The sequence below is a fragment of the Fundulus heteroclitus genome, chromosome 4, assembly GCF_011125445.2.
Source record: "Fundulus heteroclitus isolate FHET01 chromosome 4, MU-UCD_Fhet_4.1, whole genome shotgun sequence".
Lineage (NCBI taxonomy): Eukaryota > Metazoa > Chordata > Actinopteri > Cyprinodontiformes > Fundulidae > Fundulus > Fundulus heteroclitus.
The window spans coordinates 1,164,406-1,182,255 of record NC_046364.1 but is presented as its reverse complement, the minus strand read 5'-3'; the positions used below and the strand labels follow the sequence as shown (position 1 = coordinate 1,182,255).

The following is a 17,850-nucleotide window of genomic DNA, read 5'->3' as shown; positions in this document are numbered from 1 at the left end:
TCTCACCCGTCCTCTCACATGTCCTCTCACCTGTCCTCTCACCTGTTCATCACCTGTCCTCTCACCTGTTCATCACCTGTCCTCTCACATGTCCTCTCACCTGTCCTCTCACATGTCCTCTCACCCGTTCATCACCTGTCCTCTCACCTGTCCTCTTAACTGTCCTCTCACCTGTCCTCTTAACCGTCCTCTCACCTGTCCTCTCACCTGTTCATCACCTGTCCTCTCACCTGACCTCTCACCTGTCCTCTCACCTGACCTCTCACCTGACCTCTCACCTGTCATCTCACCTGTCCTCTCACCTGTCCTCTTAACTGTCCTCTCACTGTCCTCTTAACCGTCCTCTCACCTGTCCTCTCACCTGTTCATCACCTGTCCTCTCACCTGACCTCTCACCTGTCCTCTCACCTGTCCTCTCACCTGTCCTCTCACCTGACCTCTCACCTGTCCTCTCACCTGTCCTCTCACCTGTTCATCACCTGTCCTCTCACCTGACCTCTCACCTGTCCTCTCACCTGACCTCTCACCTGACCTCTCACCTGTCATCTCACCTGTCCTCTCACCTGTCCTCTTAACTGTCCTCTCACCTGTCCTCTTAACCGTCCTCTCACCTGTCCTCTCACCTGTTCATCACCTGTCCTCTCACCTGACCTCTCACCTGTCCTCTCACCTGTCCTCTCACCTGTCCTCTCACCTGACCTCTCACCTGACCTCTCACCTGTCCTCTCACCTGTCCTCTCACCTGTCCTCTCACCTGTCCTCTCACCTGACCTCTCACCTGTCCTCTCACCTGACCTCTCACCTGTCCTCTCACCTGACCTCTCACCTGTCCTCTCACCTGACCTCTCACCTGTCCTCTCACCTGTCCTCTCATCTGTCCTCTCATCTGTCCTCTCACCTGTCATCTCACCTGTCTTCTTAACTGTCCTCTCACCTGTCCATCACCTGTCCTCTCACCTGTCCTCTTAACTGTCCTCTTAACTGTCCTCTCACCTGTCCTCTCACCTGACCTCTCACCTGTCCTCTCACCTGTCATCTCACATGTCCTCTCACCTGTCCTCTCACCTGTCATCTCACCTGTCCTCTCACCTGTCATCTCACCTGTCCTCTCACCTGTTCATCACCTGTCCTCTCACCTGTCCATCACCTGTCCTCTCACCTGTCCTCTTAACTGTCCTCTCACCTGTCCTCTTAACTGTCCTCTCACCTGTCCTCTCACCTGACCTCTCACCTGTCCTCTCACCTGTCATCTCACATGTCCTCTCACCTGTCATCTCACCTGTCATCTCACCTGTCCTCTCACCTGTCATCTCACCTGTCATCTCACCTGTCCTCTCACCTGTTCATCACCTGACCTCTCACCTGTCCTCTCACCTGTCATCTCACCTGTCCTCTTACCTGTCCTCTCACCTGTCCTCTCACGTGTTCATCACCTGTCCTCTTACCTGTCCTCTCACCTGTGATTTCACCTGTTCATCACCTGTCCTCTCACCTGACCTCTCACCTGTCCTCTCACCTGTCCTCTCAGCTGTCCTCTTAACTGTCCTCTCACCTGTCATCTCACCTGTCATCTCACCTGTCATCTCACCTGTCCTCTCACCTGTCCTCTCACCTCTCCTCTCACCTGTTCTCTCACCTGTCCTCTCACCTGTTCTCTCACCTGTCCTCTCACCTGTTCATCACCTGACCTCTCACATGTCCTCTCACATGTCCTCTCACCTGTCCTCTCATCTGTCCTCTCATCTGTCCTCTCACCTGTCCTCTTACCTGTTCTCTCACATGTCCTCTCACCTGTCCTCTCATCTGTCCTCTCACCTGTTCTCTCACCTGTTCTCTCACCTGTCCTCTCACCTGTCATCTCACCTGTCCTCTCACCTGTCCTCTCACGTGTTCATCACCTGTCCTCTTACCTGTCCTCTCACCTGTGATTTCACCTGTTCTCTCACCTGTCCTCTCACCTGACCTCTCACCTGTCCTCTCACCTGTCATCTCACCTGTCCTCTCACCTGTCCTCTTACCTGTCCTCTCACCTGTCCTCTCACCTGTCCTCTAACCTGTCCTCTCACCTGTCCTCTCACCTGTCCTCTCACCTGTCCTCTTACCTGTCCTCTCACATGTCCTCTCACCTGTCCTCTCACCTGTCCTATCACCTGTCCTCTCACCTGTCCTCTTAACTGTCCTCTCACCTGTCCATCACCTGTCCTCTCACCTGTCCTCTCACATGTCATCTCACCTGTCCTCTCACCTGTCATCTCACCTGTCCTCTCACCTGTCCTCTCACCTGTCCTCTAACCTGTCCTCTCACCTGTCCACTCACATGTCCTCTTACCTGTCCTCTCACCTGTTCATCACCTGACCTCTCACCTGTTCATCACCTGTCCTCTCACCTGTCCTCTCACCTGCCCCCCCCCCGCAGAGGACTGGGACATGCTGGACGTGGACGAGGACGACAAGCTGACGGGGGAGGAGGAGTTTGAGCTGCTGTCCGGCCCGTTGGGCCTGAGCGAGCGGCGGGTCGTACCTGAGCCGGTCCAGTTCCCCGACAGCGACCCGCTGGGGGCGTCGGTCGCCATGGTGACGGCCACCAACAGCATGGAGGAGACGCTGCTGCAGATCGGGTGCCAGACGTCGGTGGACAAGAGCTCCTCGGGGAGGATGACGCTGGGCGAGCAGGCCGCCGCCCTGCAGAACCCCCACGACCGGGTGATGGCGCTGAGGAGGGTGACGGCCGCGGCTCAGGTGCTGCTGGCCAGGACCATGGTGATGAGGGCGCTGTCCCTGCTGTCCGTCAGGTAAGACTCACCTGTCTGCCCAGAGTCGTCCCCTGCAGCCCTGTGAAGGAGCTCCGTGGATGAACCCGCCTCTGTCCTCTTCCAGCGGGTCCAGCTGCAGCCTGGCCGCCGGACTGGAGTCTCTGGGCCTGACCGACATCAGGACTCTGGTGCGCCTCATGTGTCTGGCCGCCGCGGGTCGGGCCGGCCTCTCCACCAGCCCGGCGGCGGCGGCGGGTCACTGTGAGCGTCCCCGGGGGAGCAGCAAGGCCAGCAAACCCATCTCCTGCCTGGCCTACCTGAGCACGGCGGTGGGCTGCCTGGCCTCCAACAGCCCCAACGCCGCCAAGCTGCTGGTGCAGCTCTGCACGCAGGTAACCACTCTCACCTGCGCTCGTCCTGCAGGCTTTAATTAATCTATTGGGTTTAGAAATGGCTCATATCAAAGATAAAACCCTCCCAAATCATGTTCAATATCCTAGAATACTGAAGAAAGATAATTTAATGAACACGGAAAGGTCTTGTCATGTGATGCAGCCAGGCCTCACCTGTGATCACTAATTGATCAATTAGTGGGTGTGTATAAAAAAAACAGACAACATGCCTGAGATTCACCCTGAGACCAAAGACCTCTTGATAATCAACGCTGAGAATTTGTGAAAAAACTGCTTTATCGACTTGTTTTAGAAACTTTAAATCCTCCTGCCAACGCGTTTGACCTCCTTAAAGGTATACTATGCAAACAGGGTTGATTTTTCAGCGAGGCTCCCCCCAGAGGGCAAAAGTAAAAGTGCACTGTCATAAAGATGCTCAGTTGTTCTGGTTTCTCCATCAAGCCAGTGCTGGTGAAGATTCTCAGTCATCCAGGTCATGGTCATTCCAAAAAAAGGAACAATGATTCATTGTTCCTTTAAGCCAAGCCAATAACAACTCTAACGACTCCTCGTTACAGAGGAGTGGACCAGTTTCGGTCCACTCCGCTGGCTTAATGGTTTTAACGACCGCCCATTACTAAGGGGTATTTTTATTTTATTTAATCAGGACAGTGCACATTAATGAACAATCATACTCTTGTACAGATTGTAAATGAGCCAGATTATAGCATAGATGCTAATTTACATCTGTGGTCCTGTTTCGGTTGAATTTGCATGTTATATAAGCCATTACAGGCCTTTGTTTGGTAATGGTATAAAGCTTGTTACTCATCATTACTCCAGACTTTTTGAATTGAGAAAGCTTCCGGGAGAGGAAGCGAAACGTCTTCAACTACGGAAAACAAGTCCAGTTGCTTTGTTTTTTACCTTTTTTTGGAACCATCAAGCCAGGCGCGGTTGTTTTGAGCTTAGCAGACAGGCGAACGCAACGAAAAGTGGAAAAAACAGCAGTACAAACAATGACTAACACAGTGAAGGTATGAACATGCACACAGAGAGAGAGAGAGAAACCATTCCAGTGTTCGCATCAGCAGAAACGCGAGGTCCGCGTCAGCCTTGCAGCCTTCTATGTTCACCCGTGTACGACTCCTCTCTCTGTCCAGAGCCTTTTTCCTCTTTCTTGCCTGCTCCAACATGGGCTTTCTCTGTTTTCTCGCTGGTTCCGCCATGATAACTGCACAAATATCGCCACTGCGCTAGCAACGAGCACACCTTTCACTGGGGGCGTGTAGCAGTTCTCGCCGTAAAGCAAGACAGACTCTCGCGATGCACACGAGACTTCTGAGCCTGTGGGTGCGGGCCGAGAGCTCCTGCAATAGCAAGTGCGGTATTTCCCCCACAGACCACCAGGGCGGCCGAGAAAACCTTAGTTCAACCTGAAATGACTCATTTAATCATCCAAAACGGTATGAAACACATTAATTAACTGAAAAATGTTGCATAGTGTGCCTTTAAGTTCTGGGGCCGGTACTGTGCCGGTGGGGCTTAAGTAGGGCTGAACAATTAATCGCATTTTCAATATAATCGCGATTTAGAAAAACGCAATTTCCAAATCGCAGAGTCTGCAATTTTTGGCTATGTAACAATTATGAAATTAGACGCGTCCTTTAGGTGTTGGTAAAATGTTTAAAGTGGGTTTGCCTCCACATGGAAGGGAAGACAGTTGCAGCAGTGAGATAATTTTATTTTATTACTTGTTTTAGAGTTTATATAATCATACATAGCATTAAGTACAGGTCAATCAGTTTAATACATAGACTTGCTTGTTGGTTGCACTTTATGTTCAACAAGGATTGATGTCCAAATCAACTAAAAGCTGTTCTCTTGAACAATATTCTGATTAATAGAAACATTAAAAGTTCTTGTTTACAAACATCTTTATTTAGAGGCTGTTTTTGTTGCTTGTGGTTAATGCAGAGAAAAGTCAAAGTTGGTTGAAATATATTGTAGGCAGAACGTAATCATTTCTGCTCTGAGTTTAGATGCTGTGGGTCTTTTAGCAACTAATCTGCACAGCGAGGAAACAAAATGATTTGTTGTTTGTATATTAAATTAAACTGGAAAAAAAAATTGCATTAAATCGCAATATTAAGAAAAAAAATCACACTTAGATTATTTTCCAAAATGGTTCAGCCCTAGTCTTAAGGTGTTACGGTGCTTCGCTGCTTGCTGACGAGGCGACGGCGCTCTCTTCCCGCTCCAGAACCTGATCTCTGCAGCTACAGGCATGAACCTGACCACCGTGGACGACCCCATCCAGAGGAAGTTCCTGCCCAGCTTCCTGCGCGGCGTGGCCGAGGAGAACAAGCTCATCACCTCGCCCAACTTCGTGGTGACGCAGGCTCTGGTGGCGCTGCTGGCCGACAAGGGGGCGCGGCTGCGACCCGTCTACGACAAGGCCGACCTGGAGAAGAGAGGTTTGTAGCCGCGGCGTCCATTTTGTGGCGCAGCTCCTGCAGAGCAGCTCTGCTCTCCGGGTCACGCTGTGCTTCATGTTTCCGTTGCTCCACCCGACTCACCGGCTCCTCTTCGCCCTCTGTTCCGTGTCGAGCAGGTCTAATTGCGCATTTGTATGCCCATCCTTCCCATAATCCCTCCGCTGTAGGCCCTCTGGAGCTAGCCAACGCTCTGGCGGCCTGCTGCCTGTCGTCCAGGCTGTCCTCGCAGCACCGTCAGTGGGCCGCCCAGCAGCTGGTCCGCACGCTGGCGGCCCACGACCGCGACAACCAGAACCGTCCGCAGACCTTCGCTGACATGGCGGGGGACCTGCGGAAGTGCTCCTTCGTTAAGCTGGAGGCCCACCAGAGCCGGGTTGGTGCTTCCTCGCCGCAGCCGGACCGCCGCGCCCCGCCGCCGCCCGCCGCCTGACGTCTCGTCTCCTTTCAGGTCATCACCTGCGGCTGGTGCAGCAAGAAAGGCCTGCTGGCCACCAGCGGCAACGACGGCACGGTCAGAGTGTGGAACGTGACCAAGAACCAGTACACGCTGCAGCAGACCTGCGTCTTCAACAAGGAGTGAGTTCTGCTGCTTCCAGACCGCCAGCACATCTTCCTGTTTCTGTTTTATTAATTAATCCATACCGCCGTGATAAATGCAGTAATGAGGGGAAGGAACAGAAGATGATGTGTCTGTGGACCCGTGGTTCGGTCCATTTCCTGCTTTAGATCCAGCAGCTCCTCCCGGCCGCCCGCTGACTCCATTTTGTTTGTCTCCGTCTTCAGGGACGGCCCTTCGGAGGACGGGATGTCCGGTCTGGGCTCGCCCAGCGACCCCTGCCTGTCCCCGCTGGCGTGGAGTGTGACTGGAAAGTACCTGGCGTCAGCCATGGAGAAGATGGTCAACATCTGGCAGGTTAACGGTAAAGCTTGAGCCGCTTCAGTCAGCTTTTAAAAAGCTGGATAAGATCTTTGCAGAACGTTGGATCTTATCGTGTTATTCGGACTATAAGGCGCACTTAAAATCCTTAAATTTCCTCAAAAATTTACGGTGCGGCTTATAAGTGATTAAAGTTATCTTTACTGACTGATTTTATGTGGTACAACGCGTCAAAAATTAAATAGAATGTGTAAATATGACTTTGGTTAGCAACGACGCCGCTCCACACAACGGATATTAGGAGCATTACGGTACACTGTGTCACTACCTGAGGACCCCTGAGCTGTCTACAGACTGCCTGACTGTAATGTCTAAACTAGAAGAGCATTAATGTGAGGCAGCCTGGAGTACGTGCTAGCAACTATAAAACTAGTAAGTTAATTTAATATAAAAGTTTATTTTGGCCTCATCTTAGAAACAGGGCAGCTACTCTGTCCTCCAGAGACGGATGGAGAGATGTGGACATGGAGGAGTGCACTGCAAAAAGAAAACTAAAAGTAAAATTTTCTTGAAATGTATATATTTTTTCTTGATTAGAGCAGCTAAATAATTTACCAATAGGAGTATTTTTACCCCTAAAATAAGATAATTAGATGTACTGCACTGGAAATAAGATGACGGACATGAATTGTTATTTTAAATGCAAAAATCTTATTCCATTGGCAAATAGTCTCATTTACCTGCTCAAATCAGGGAAAAATACAGTAGTTTCAAGAAATTGTTACTTTTAGTTGCCTTTTTGCAATGTGGAGTGATATTAGATATTGAGAAAAATATTTAAAGCGCCTTATAATCCGGAGTTTATGGTCCAAAACTCCGGATTATGAGCCGATGTTTGTGGTTGTTTTCTTGTCAGGGCTTCAGTCCATACGTCACATTCAGGTTTTAAGTTTGTTTTTATTGTTAAATATTTAAATGTTTTACATTCTTTATTTTTTTTGTTTAGATTGAGACCAACATTTGTTACCATTGTGTCATTTTTATCGTGTAAAGACGTGAAAAGGCCCCAAAAATCAGCAGCACTTATCGGGGATCGTTAGACTGACGTCAGAATAATCGGCATCGGCCTTTAAAACCCGTATCGGTCGACCCGTTCACACTGAGCCTGGTTCTGGTTCTGCTGGAGGTTCTCCTCCCTGTTAAAGGGGAGTTTTCCTCTCCACTGTCGCCTCATGCATGTGAATAGGTGCTAAATGAATAAAACTGATGGATTGGGGGGAACCGGAGGCCAGGTTTGGACCGTAGCTTCCAGTCACCGCCTCCTTCCTCTTGCAGGCGGTAAAGGCCTCCTGGACGTCCAGCCTCACTGGGTGTCGGCGCTGGCGTGGCCCGAAGAGGAGGTGGAGTCGCTGTGGTGCGGGGAGCCCAAAGACATGCTGCTGGTGGGTCGGATGGACGGCTCTCTGGGTCTGATCGAGGTTCTGGACGCCACGGACATGCATCGCAGCGAGCTGGAGCACTGTTACAGGAAAGATGGTACGTAGGCGTGTTGTGGTGTGAACAGAGGTGGAAGGAAGCGGTGGACTGACCCGGCGTGCGTCTCTCAGTGGCAGTGATGCACATCGCCTGGCACAGCGAGGACCGGCCCTTCGCCGTGGGATACGCTGACGGAAAGCTGCTGATCGGGTCCAAGGAGCCTTTGGAGAAAGCCGCCATCGTGGTCATCGACGCACACAAGGTGAGCCGGTACCGAGAACCGGACTCGTTTCAGAACCGCTGGTGTGGTTCTCCGCCATAACCCGTGCCGACCTGTCTCTCAGGAGTCCATCACCTGCATGCGGTGGAGTCCCAGCGGTCAGATCCTGCTGACCTGCGCCAAGGAGGAGACCGTGAAGCTGTGGGCCGCTTTGGACTGCGACGCGGGTCAAGGTTCTGGCTGGCGCTGCCTGCAAAGTCTCCGGCATCCCTCCCTGGTTAACGGCGTGGCCTGGTGCGGCCTGCCGGGGCGCGGCCCGAAGCCCCTCAGCATGCTCGCCGTGTACGTTGGTCAGACGGTAGCCGGGGCGACCCAAACGCTCAGAGAACCGGTTCTGTGCGGTTCAGAACCTGAGGCTGAAAAACAAGCATTTAGTTATTCCATAAATGTTCAATTAGCTCCTTCAATTATCAAGAACATGTTTGTCAGCTTAGAGAGTTTATTACCTTCAGCTAAAAATAATAGAGGTAGAGATCTCCCTATATGTATTAATCACAACAATACTATAGTAAAAAAAACAGAGGATATTTATTAGTATTGGTCCTAATTTAGTAAATAAATTGCCAAAGGTTAAAGATGGAAAGCATAATTATAATTTCAATAATATTAATACAATGTTTCTGGGAATAGTGAGTGAAAGTGAGGTAATAGACGTAGTTAAAAAATAAGAAATCTAAAGATTGTAATGATATTGATATGGCTAAAATGTGGTCTTCCTCAAGGCTCAGTCCTAGGACCTAAATTATTTATACTTTATTTAAATGATATTTTTGCAGTATCCAGTATGTTAAAGTTTATGTTTGCTGATGATACAAATCTCTTTTTTTCTGGAAAAAATTTGGATGAAATAATAAAAGCGATAGAAAGAGTTAGCTCAGTTGAAAACTTGGTTTGATTACAATAAGTTGTGGTTAAATGAAGGGAAAACTAAATTTATAATATTCTCTGGTAATCAGGTCCATAATGATGTAAAGTTATGTATAAATGGAGTTGAAATTGAAAGAGTTTATGAGACAAAATTTTTAGGGATTGTTATAGACAATAAACTTAGTTGGAAGCCTCACATAGAATATATTAGAAACAAAGTTGCAAAAACTATTGGAATATTGTTTAAAATAAAATATTTAATAAATATCAAAGGCCTGCATATTATATATTCCTCTTTGGTCATGCCTTATTTGTGTTCAGAAGTATGGGGAAATGCAAATTGGACAATTATTGATAAGTTAAGTTGCAAAAAAAGCTATAAGGCTTATTAATAAGGTGGGATACCAACTGATAAACTCTTCATTCAAAGCAACACATTAAAATTAAAATACATTGTTTATATAAAAATACCGGAAATAATTTATGAAGCAGTGAACAAAAGTCTTCCTTCTGGTATTCAGAAATTATTGAAGTTAAGATAGAATAAATATAATTTGTGAGGTTTGTTTATATTTGAATGTGCAAAAGAGAAGAGTCAGATAAAGTCTAGATGTGTTTCAGTTATTGGTGTGAAACTGTGGATTGAACTGAATGACGATTTAAAGTTATCTCTTTTCTTGGTGAATTTTAAAAGGGCTTTAAAATGTAAAATGATAAAATCCTATTTTATGTAGATTTATAATATTTATATATGTACTGTAAAGAACCTGGTAGGTTGTAAAGTTTGTAAGTATAAAACAGGGTAGGCAATAATAAGCTTTGCTTCAGCCTATTCCCTTTTTTTGGTCAATTGTTGTTTTGTTTATCGTTGTTTTTTTACTGTTTCCTGTGTTTAATGTTGGATAATTTACTAAAAATAAAGTGAAAGGAAGAAAGAAAGGTTCCTGCTGGGCTCCTTTCATCACGACCCGGTTCTGTGGACCTAAGTTGGTTCGTCGACTCGTGATGAAATGGAGAAGATGAAGACTGAGGTTCTGTAATGAGACGGCAACGTTAGCCCGAGTTGTTCTGTTGGACCCTAAACAGCCAGCAGGTTCTGACAGGAAATGGTTCCTCTCTGTTCTCTCCAGATGCTGCCAGAACGGCCTCGTCTCCGTCTGGACCGTTCCCCAAGAGATCTGCGACTTCCCAGAGTCCCGTTTGTCCGACTCAGAGGGGCTGTGGGAGAACGACGGCAAAGCTAGAACAGTGGTAACTGGACTCCCGCTGGTGTCGTCTACTCACGTTAAAATGGAAAATATGAAGCAACAATGCACCATGTCACCTTTAATGGAACATTTACGTTGTAATTCAGCTGCAAAACAAGCGAGTCTGTGAGGGAGGAGGATGAACCTTAAGCCAATGCTGCATGGAAACCTCTTTAAAGGGGAACACATCCTGCAGAATCCACATTTTTAGCCCTTAAATATGTTGTGGTGAACTTTAAAAGTCTCCAGGAGAGCAGAACCGGAGAATCTAGTCGGTCCAGGAGCTGCAGAGAGGTTCTGGTTGGGTCCTAGTTTTCAGTTTTCCCTGATCTATATTAAGCTTTTTGAATAATTACATCTCAGTATTTTGCATATCCACCATTTTTATAAATGTTTGCTGTGTCTGAGTTGAAGAATGCTGAAGCTACATGTGGATCAGTGAAAATGTTCAGTTGCTGGGTGTATTTACCCACAATTCATCACACCGTCCTCTAGCAGACCACAAAAATGGCCGAACTGGGTGGAGCCTGTAGGGGGGAGGCGGGGTGTGAAGGGCCTCCTTCAGATTTAAAGAGACGGCACCAAAACGAGACGCTCCTCAGAACGTGGAGCAAAGGAGGAAATAAATAACGAGGAACTCAGAGCAAAGCGTCGATGTTCCGCTTTAGTTCTGGAGGATTTAAACGTGAAAAGTTGACATTAAAAAGCAACATGTCGCCTTTAATGGCCCTTTCACGCGTGGACAGGCTGGTGTCCCGGTAGGATCTCCCAGAGTTTTTGCTCATTTGCAACTTTTAGCTGAAGGTAAATTTGACATAAAATCTAATTGATCTCATTTTATAAAGGTACTGGTCAGGAGAAGGGCAGAAAAACATCCCACTGCATCTTATACACATATAAACTACAGAGTACTGGTCCAGCAGCACAGGATTGTGGGTCGTTTTCTCAAAACATCTGGACCGAGGAAATTCAGTTTCTCTGCAACATCAGAACCCGGCCAGAACCCGCTTAACGGCGCCACCCTGATCAAACATGGTGGCGGCGCCATCATGCTGCGGGGTTCCTTCAGATAGAACCGGGTTAACAACAGTTTGGGTCAGAACTGTGTCAGAACGCTGCTCCAGCTCTGCAGCCACACTGTAGTGGAAGCTTCACCTGTGCCGTTAGCTCACCTGGCCGTTAGCTCACCTGGCCGTTAGCTCACCTGGCCGTTAGCTCACCTGGCCGTTAGCTCACCTGGCCGTTAGCTCACCTGGCCGTTAGCTCACCTGCGCCGTTAGCTCACCTGGCCGTTAGCTCACCTGGCCGTTAGCTCACCTGGCCGTTAGCTCACCTGGCCGTGCGTTGTGTTGCAGTCGTCCCGGTGGGCCGAGGGCAGAGCCGTCTGCGTCTTCCAGCTGAAGGGACACATCACGCCGGTCCGGACCCTGGCCTTCAGCCCCGACGGGCTGGCGCTGGCGTCTGGAGGCGTCGGCGGCCTCATGAACATCTGGTCGCTGCGGGTAAGAGCCACGCCCGACCGGCCGGCGGGTCGCCCGGCGGGACGCGTCCAGAACTCACCGTCTGTCTCCCGTCCAACAGGACGGATCCGTCCTCCAGACGGTGGTGGCCGGCTCCGGGGCGATCCAGAACATCGTCTGGATCCCAGATGTCGGCGTGGCCGTCTGCTCCAACAGGTCAAAGGTAAGACGCTCTCCTCCTCCTGGTGGCGGCGTCTCTCCGCCTCGCCTCCTCTTCATCACCTTCGTCTGGTTCTGTCGGGTCTCCAGGACGTTCTGGTCGTCAGCTGCTCCAAGGAGTTCATGGCGTCCAACCATGTGCTGGCCACCTGCCGCACGGCGCTGAAGAAGCAGGGCGTGGCGGGCCTCAACATGGCGCCCTGCATGAGGGCCTTCCTGGAGAGGCTGCCTGTGATGCTGCAGGAGCAGTACGCCTACGAGAAGGTACAGAACCTGAAGCGGGTCGGTCCAGAACCTCCTTCGTCTTCCAGGTTCTGCTCCCAGGGAGCCGAACAGAGAAGCTCCTGTCGGTGTTTCCTTGTTGATTAAAAGCTGGAGGAGACTTCGGGGAGGTCCGTCTCTGCTGCTGCAGCGGTTCTGCAGCCTGAGATGAAACGGACCGGTCGGTCTGGGGATCGGGTCGTTGGAAGCGGGCCTGACCCGGTTAATTTGTGGTTTCTCCCTGCAGCCTCACGTGGTCTGTGGCGAGCAGCTGGTCCACAGCCCCTACATGCAGTGCTTGGCCTCGCTGGCGGTGGGTCTCCATCTGGACCCGCTCCTGTGCTGCCCGCCCGCCCCGCCTCACCTCCGGCACCTGCCCCCGGAGTCCGGTACCGCCGTCTGGACCGCCAGCGAATGGGCCTGGCTCGACTGCTTCTCCACCACCATCAAGGCGGCCGAGGCCCTGGCGCGGGGGGCCACCTTCCCGGACTCGTTCTGCGTGCCGGACCTGGAGCCGGTACCGAAGGAGGAGATGGTTCTGGTGATGGTGAGAGGCGGCGGCGCCGGCAGGTCGGTGACCGGGCCGCCGGCCGCTCCTCCTAACGCTCTGTGTGTTCGCAGGACAACGGGAAGTGGGCGTCTGGGATGGACGAGCAGATCATGTCCTGGGCCACGTCCCGACCCGAGGTAGGTCCAGAACCTCCTGGCCCGGTCCGCTGCAGGGCAGAGCCGCTTCAGCTGTGTGTGTTTGCAGGACTGGCACCTGGGGGGGAAGTGTGACGTGTTCCTGTGGGGAGCGGGTCGGCACGGTCAGCTGGCCGAGGCCGGCAGAAACATTCTGGTTCCGATGACCGCCCCGTCCTTCTCGCAGGCCCAGCAGGTACCGGGAAAAGCCCGGAAACGGACACGTTCCACGTTAAACACAGCAGGAACACGTCCAGACCGGGCTTCTCGTCTTCCTCTCAGGTGGTGTGTGGTCAGAACTGCACCTTCGTGATCCAGCCCAACGGGTCGGTGCTGGCCTGCGGCGAGGGCAGCTACGGCCGCCTGGGACAGGGAAACTCCGACGACCTGCACGTCCTCACCATCATCTCCGCCCTGCAAGGTGAGCCCACCGCAGGTCCAGAACCAGGTCCGGTCCATCCGGGCCTGTAACACCAGAACGTAATCCATGACCGGGGGGGAGTCGCTCCAGACGGGCGCTGTGATCCTGCTGCTGGCGGCGCTCCTCGTCGGCTCGGGTACCGTCTCGTTTCTGCGACCCACACGCTGTCGTGTTCGGTCCGCAGGGTTCGTCGTGACCCAGCTGGTGACGTCGTGCGGCAGCGACGGCCACTCCATGGCGCTGACGGAGAGCGGCGAGGTCTTCAGCTGGGGCGACGGCGACTACGGCAAGCTGGGCCACGGGAACAGCGACCGCCAGCGCCGGCCGCGGCAGATCGAGGCGCTGCAGGGCGAGGAGGTGGTGCAGGTGGGTCCCACCGCGGGGGGGTGACCACTGATCTTTATTATCCACTGGAGCGCTAATCGCCACTGTTAGAACGAGTCGCTGGGAAGCCACCAGCCGCCATATTGGTACTCCCTATTTCCCCCAGTAACTAGTATTGTTGCACAGATAGCGATACCAGAATGGGGCGGGGCTCCGATACCGCACCAAAATTATGATATCGGTATCAGCGAGTACCAACAAAAAGGCACCGATACCATTTTGATGTTTGTACGTCACTTTAACGCAGCCTTCTCTCTCCTGACTAGTTTTATACATGTTATATAAGTTCATGAAAGTTGCACTATTTTGGCCTTTGAGAGCCAAAAGTTAATTCAACTATTGTCACCCATTCTAGGTAGGCAATAAAAAGTTCTACTGCCCTAATATGCAGTTCTTCATATATACACACACATCAATTTCAAACAGACGGTATCGGCCAATAAATACAAAATACAAGCACAGCCAGGTATCGGCATCGGGGCCAAAAAATGGCATCGGCGCAACACCAGTAACTAGGGAATATGTGCGCTACAGCATCGAATAACGAGGATTTTCTCATGTTCAGGGGGGCTTAAGACTTTTAAAATGTCAAATGCCATATAGTTTTGTTATGTTCTAAAACTATCAAGAACTGAGAAAGTCATGTGCTGAAATATTTTGCATTTTATTAATTTAAATATATATGTTTAACATTTACAAATATATAAATAACAATATACAAAAACATATATTTACATATGTGTATACATATATATATATATATATATATATATATATATATATATATATATATATATATATATATATATATATATATATGTATATATATATAATATGAATAACATGTAAAATATTTCAGCACCTAATTTCCTAGTAGTTGATAGTGTTAGTACATCCACTGACTGTAGAATTACCTGTGAAACGTTTTCACACAGCCAGAAAACTGCTTGTTATTGCAACCAAATCCTGTGGTATTCTGTGAGAGTAGGGAGGAGCAAGATGGCGGCCAGTGACTTCAGTTTTTCGGTCAAATCAGCACTCCATATATAATATAGCTCAGTGGGGGCGGTGGGGAGTTTGGGGCGTTTGGACCCCGGTTCTGACCTCCTTTGCTCCCCAGATGTCCTGCGGGTTCAAGCACTCGGCGGTGGTGACGGCCGACGGGAAGCTTTTCACCTTCGGGAACGGAGATTACGGCCGGCTGGGTCTGGGGAACACGTCCAACAAGAAGCTCCCAGAGAAGGTGACGGCTCTGGAGGGGTACCAGGTGGGACAGGTGAGCCTCCCGCCGGCAGCTGCTGTGACTGTGGACCGACGGCGGAGGATGTTCAGCGCTGTGGCTTCTCCTCAGGTGGCCTGTGGGCTGAACCACACTCTGGTGGTCTCCGCCGACGGAACCATGGTCTGGGCCTTTGGGGACGGAGACTACGGCAAGCTGGGGCTCGGTAACTCCACGGCCAAGTCCTCCCCTCAGGTGAGCCGCCGCTGACCGGCGCCGAGCTGAACCGAGCTGAAGGTGCTCGACTGGCGGTAACTGAGATGTTTCTGCAGAAGGTGGACGTGCTGTGTGGGCTCGGGATCAAGAAGGTGGCCTGTGGAACGCAGTTCTCTGTGGCGCTGACCAAAGACGGCAAAGTCTACACCTTCGGCCAAGGTACCTTTCTGCTCGGCAGTCGCTGACTCTGGTCTCAGCTGCAGCTCAAAAACAAACAAGCCCACAGGCTCCAAATACTAAAACTCTGGAGGTTTGAGATGAATTTAAACTCAAACCCTCCAGAGTCTGAAGCTCCTGAATGGAGCTTCAGAACCTCAACATCCTTCCTACTGTCCACCGTCCATCCAGCCAGTCAGCCTTTAAAGGATTCAGACTGTTTGCTTTAACTGAGATTATATTTAACTTACCTTTTATTTAAATAAGTCTTTTGGCAGTTTTCTAAACAAGAATTTGCCGTTTGTTTTTCCCCACATTTTGTTCCACAAGTTTCCTCCTCCTCTCTACGATGTGCCGTGAAAATAGACGGTTCTGGTCTAAAACCCAGTTTGTTCTCATAGAACACAAAAGTTCAGGTTGCTGCAAATTAATCCGTCAGTTTCAACCGGAACCATCTTCACATTGTTTTTTAATGGTAAATCTGGATTTTATGGGAAAACCCTGAGTTTGCACTCAGGAAAGTTTAAAGCGGCAGTGAAGCTGTTCTGAACATTTGCTGCTTCTGCAAATAAGTAGAAAATTATTCTGTTAGAAGAAATAATCCTGTTTGGTTCTGAATAAGAATAAACCCATAAATAACGGGTTCTCTGTCCAGAATTAAATTGTCACAGTACTAAAATGTCAAACTCGATCCCGATACAAAAAAAAAAGTGAACTGTTTTCTATATGAAGTCACTGGGTTATTTCTGGTCCACAAATATGATTACCGTATTTTTCAGACTATAAGGAGCACTAAATATTCTTCCTAAGTGTGTAACATCACTCCTTCACGTCCACAGCTCTCTATCCGTCTCTGGAGGACAGAGTAGCTCGACTACACTGCCCTGTTTCTGACATAAGGCCAAAATAAACGTAACTTTTATATTTAATTAACTTACTAGTTTTATTGTTGCTACCGCGTAATCCAGGCTGCCTACACGAATGCTCTTCTAGTTTAGACATTACAGTCAGGCAGTCTGTAGACAGCTCAGGGGTCCTCAGGTAGTGACACAGTGTACCGTAATGCTCCTAATATCCGTTGAGCGGAGCGGCTTCATTGCTAACCAAAGTCATATTTACACATTTTAAAAGATTTTTGAACACATGATACCACAAAAAGTCAGTAAACAACTTTAATCAAATATAAGGAGAACCATCAATTTATGAGAACATTTAAGGATTTTAAGTGCTCCTTATAGTCCTAAAAATACGGTAAGTACGGGACAATTTTGCCTGCTTACAGAAATATACCAAGAATGAAAATTGTTTATTGTTTTTTTAACCATAATGAGATTTTTGGGGAGACAGCGGCTCAGGATTTACACAAAACATACAAATTAAAATCATGACATCATTTAAGTTTCTCTTCCTTCTTCGCTAAATCAGATAAACTGTTAATATTTTGCATAGAAGAACGAGCCTTAGATTTTATTCAGTGAACCACGGCGTGTTTCCACTCCCTGTCGTCTGCTAGTGATGCACTAAATGTTTCTGCAGAGGAACAAATGAAGGATTATTGACATAAATAGTATAAACCAGCAGGTTCTGGTCCGTATAGAACTTATTCTACAGTGTTCAGCTGATTAATGTTTACACCTGAGAACCGCGTCATCGGACCAACAGAACCCGGTCAATCGGGCCGTCCGTGTCCATGAAGCTAACGGCTAACCAGCTAGCGTTAGCTTGTTTCTGGTTGTGTCTTTGACTCATAATTAGCTTTGATTGTTCCGACCCGTTTCAGACCGCCTGATCGGCTTGCCAGAAGGCCGCGCTCGGAACCACAACCGACCCCAGCAGGTGCCGGCGCTGTCGGGGATCCACATCCAGGACGTGGCGGTCGGAGCCGAACACACTCTGGTTCTGTCGTCCACGGGAGACGTTTACGCCTGGGGCAGCAACTCAGAGGGACAGGTAACCCCAGAGTTCTGATCCGGGACGACCCGGCTCGGCTCTGAAACAGAACTTAGAACTTTTGTTGACCGGGTTCTGGTTTCTGCCCGCAGCTCGGTCTGGGCCACACCAACCACGTCAGGGAACCGACACTGGTGGCGGCGCTGCAAGGCAAGAACATCAACCAGATCTCTGCAGGACGCTGCCACAGCGCAGCCTGGACCGCTCCCTGCGTGCCGCCCCGAGCGCCCGGTTGGTTCCACACACAGTCCGGTTCTGAAGTACTGATCCGGTCCGGTTAATCATGAATTCTGCAGAACCTCCTCCTCCATCCCCCTCTCTGACCCCTCACCCACCTGGTCCAGGGCGCTCAGTTCCTCTGACCTTCTCCTCCAGAACTTTCTTTCTGTTCCTCTCCAGAACTTTTTCTGTTCCTCTCCAGAACTTTCTT

At 49.7% G+C, this 17,850-nt stretch overlaps 1 protein-coding gene across 12 annotated transcripts in view; it reads left to right on the top strand.

The window, feature by feature from the left end:
- herc1 (HECT and RLD domain containing E3 ubiquitin protein ligase family member 1) overlaps nt 1-17,850 on the top strand; it is an 82,807-nt gene that overhangs the window by 53,507 nt on the left and 11,450 nt on the right. For 10 of the 12 annotated variants that reach the window (XM_036135816.1, XM_036135818.1, XM_036135825.1 and 7 more), the window contains 23 exons: nt 2,417-2,792; nt 2,878-3,145; nt 5,409-5,622; nt 5,760-6,016; nt 6,092-6,219; nt 6,427-6,563; nt 7,856-8,056; nt 8,128-8,258; nt 8,341-8,558; nt 10,274-10,394; nt 11,746-11,892; nt 11,972-12,073; nt 12,160-12,333; nt 12,578-12,877; nt 12,952-13,017; nt 13,085-13,210; nt 13,297-13,435; nt 13,620-13,801; nt 14,940-15,095; nt 15,171-15,293; nt 15,371-15,473; nt 17,251-17,420; nt 17,513-17,651. In XM_036135816.1, coding sequence (XP_035991709.1) covers nt 2,417-2,792; nt 2,878-3,145; nt 5,409-5,622; nt 5,760-6,016; nt 6,092-6,219; nt 6,427-6,563; nt 7,856-8,056; nt 8,128-8,258; nt 8,341-8,558; nt 10,274-10,394; nt 11,746-11,892; nt 11,972-12,073; nt 12,160-12,333; nt 12,578-12,877; nt 12,952-13,017; nt 13,085-13,210; nt 13,297-13,435; nt 13,620-13,801; nt 14,940-15,095; nt 15,171-15,293; nt 15,371-15,473; nt 17,251-17,420; nt 17,513-17,651 — 3,978 coding nt within the window. The remainder of the gene's footprint in view (nt 1-2,416; nt 2,793-2,877; nt 3,146-5,408; nt 5,623-5,759; nt 6,017-6,091; nt 6,220-6,426; nt 6,564-7,855; nt 8,057-8,127; nt 8,259-8,340; nt 8,559-10,273; nt 10,395-11,745; nt 11,893-11,971; nt 12,074-12,159; nt 12,334-12,577; nt 12,878-12,951; nt 13,018-13,084; nt 13,211-13,296; nt 13,436-13,619; nt 13,802-14,939; nt 15,096-15,170; nt 15,294-15,370; nt 15,474-17,250; nt 17,421-17,512; nt 17,652-17,850) is intronic. The other 2 variants (XM_036135826.1, XM_036135823.1) reach the window with 1 other exon arrangement.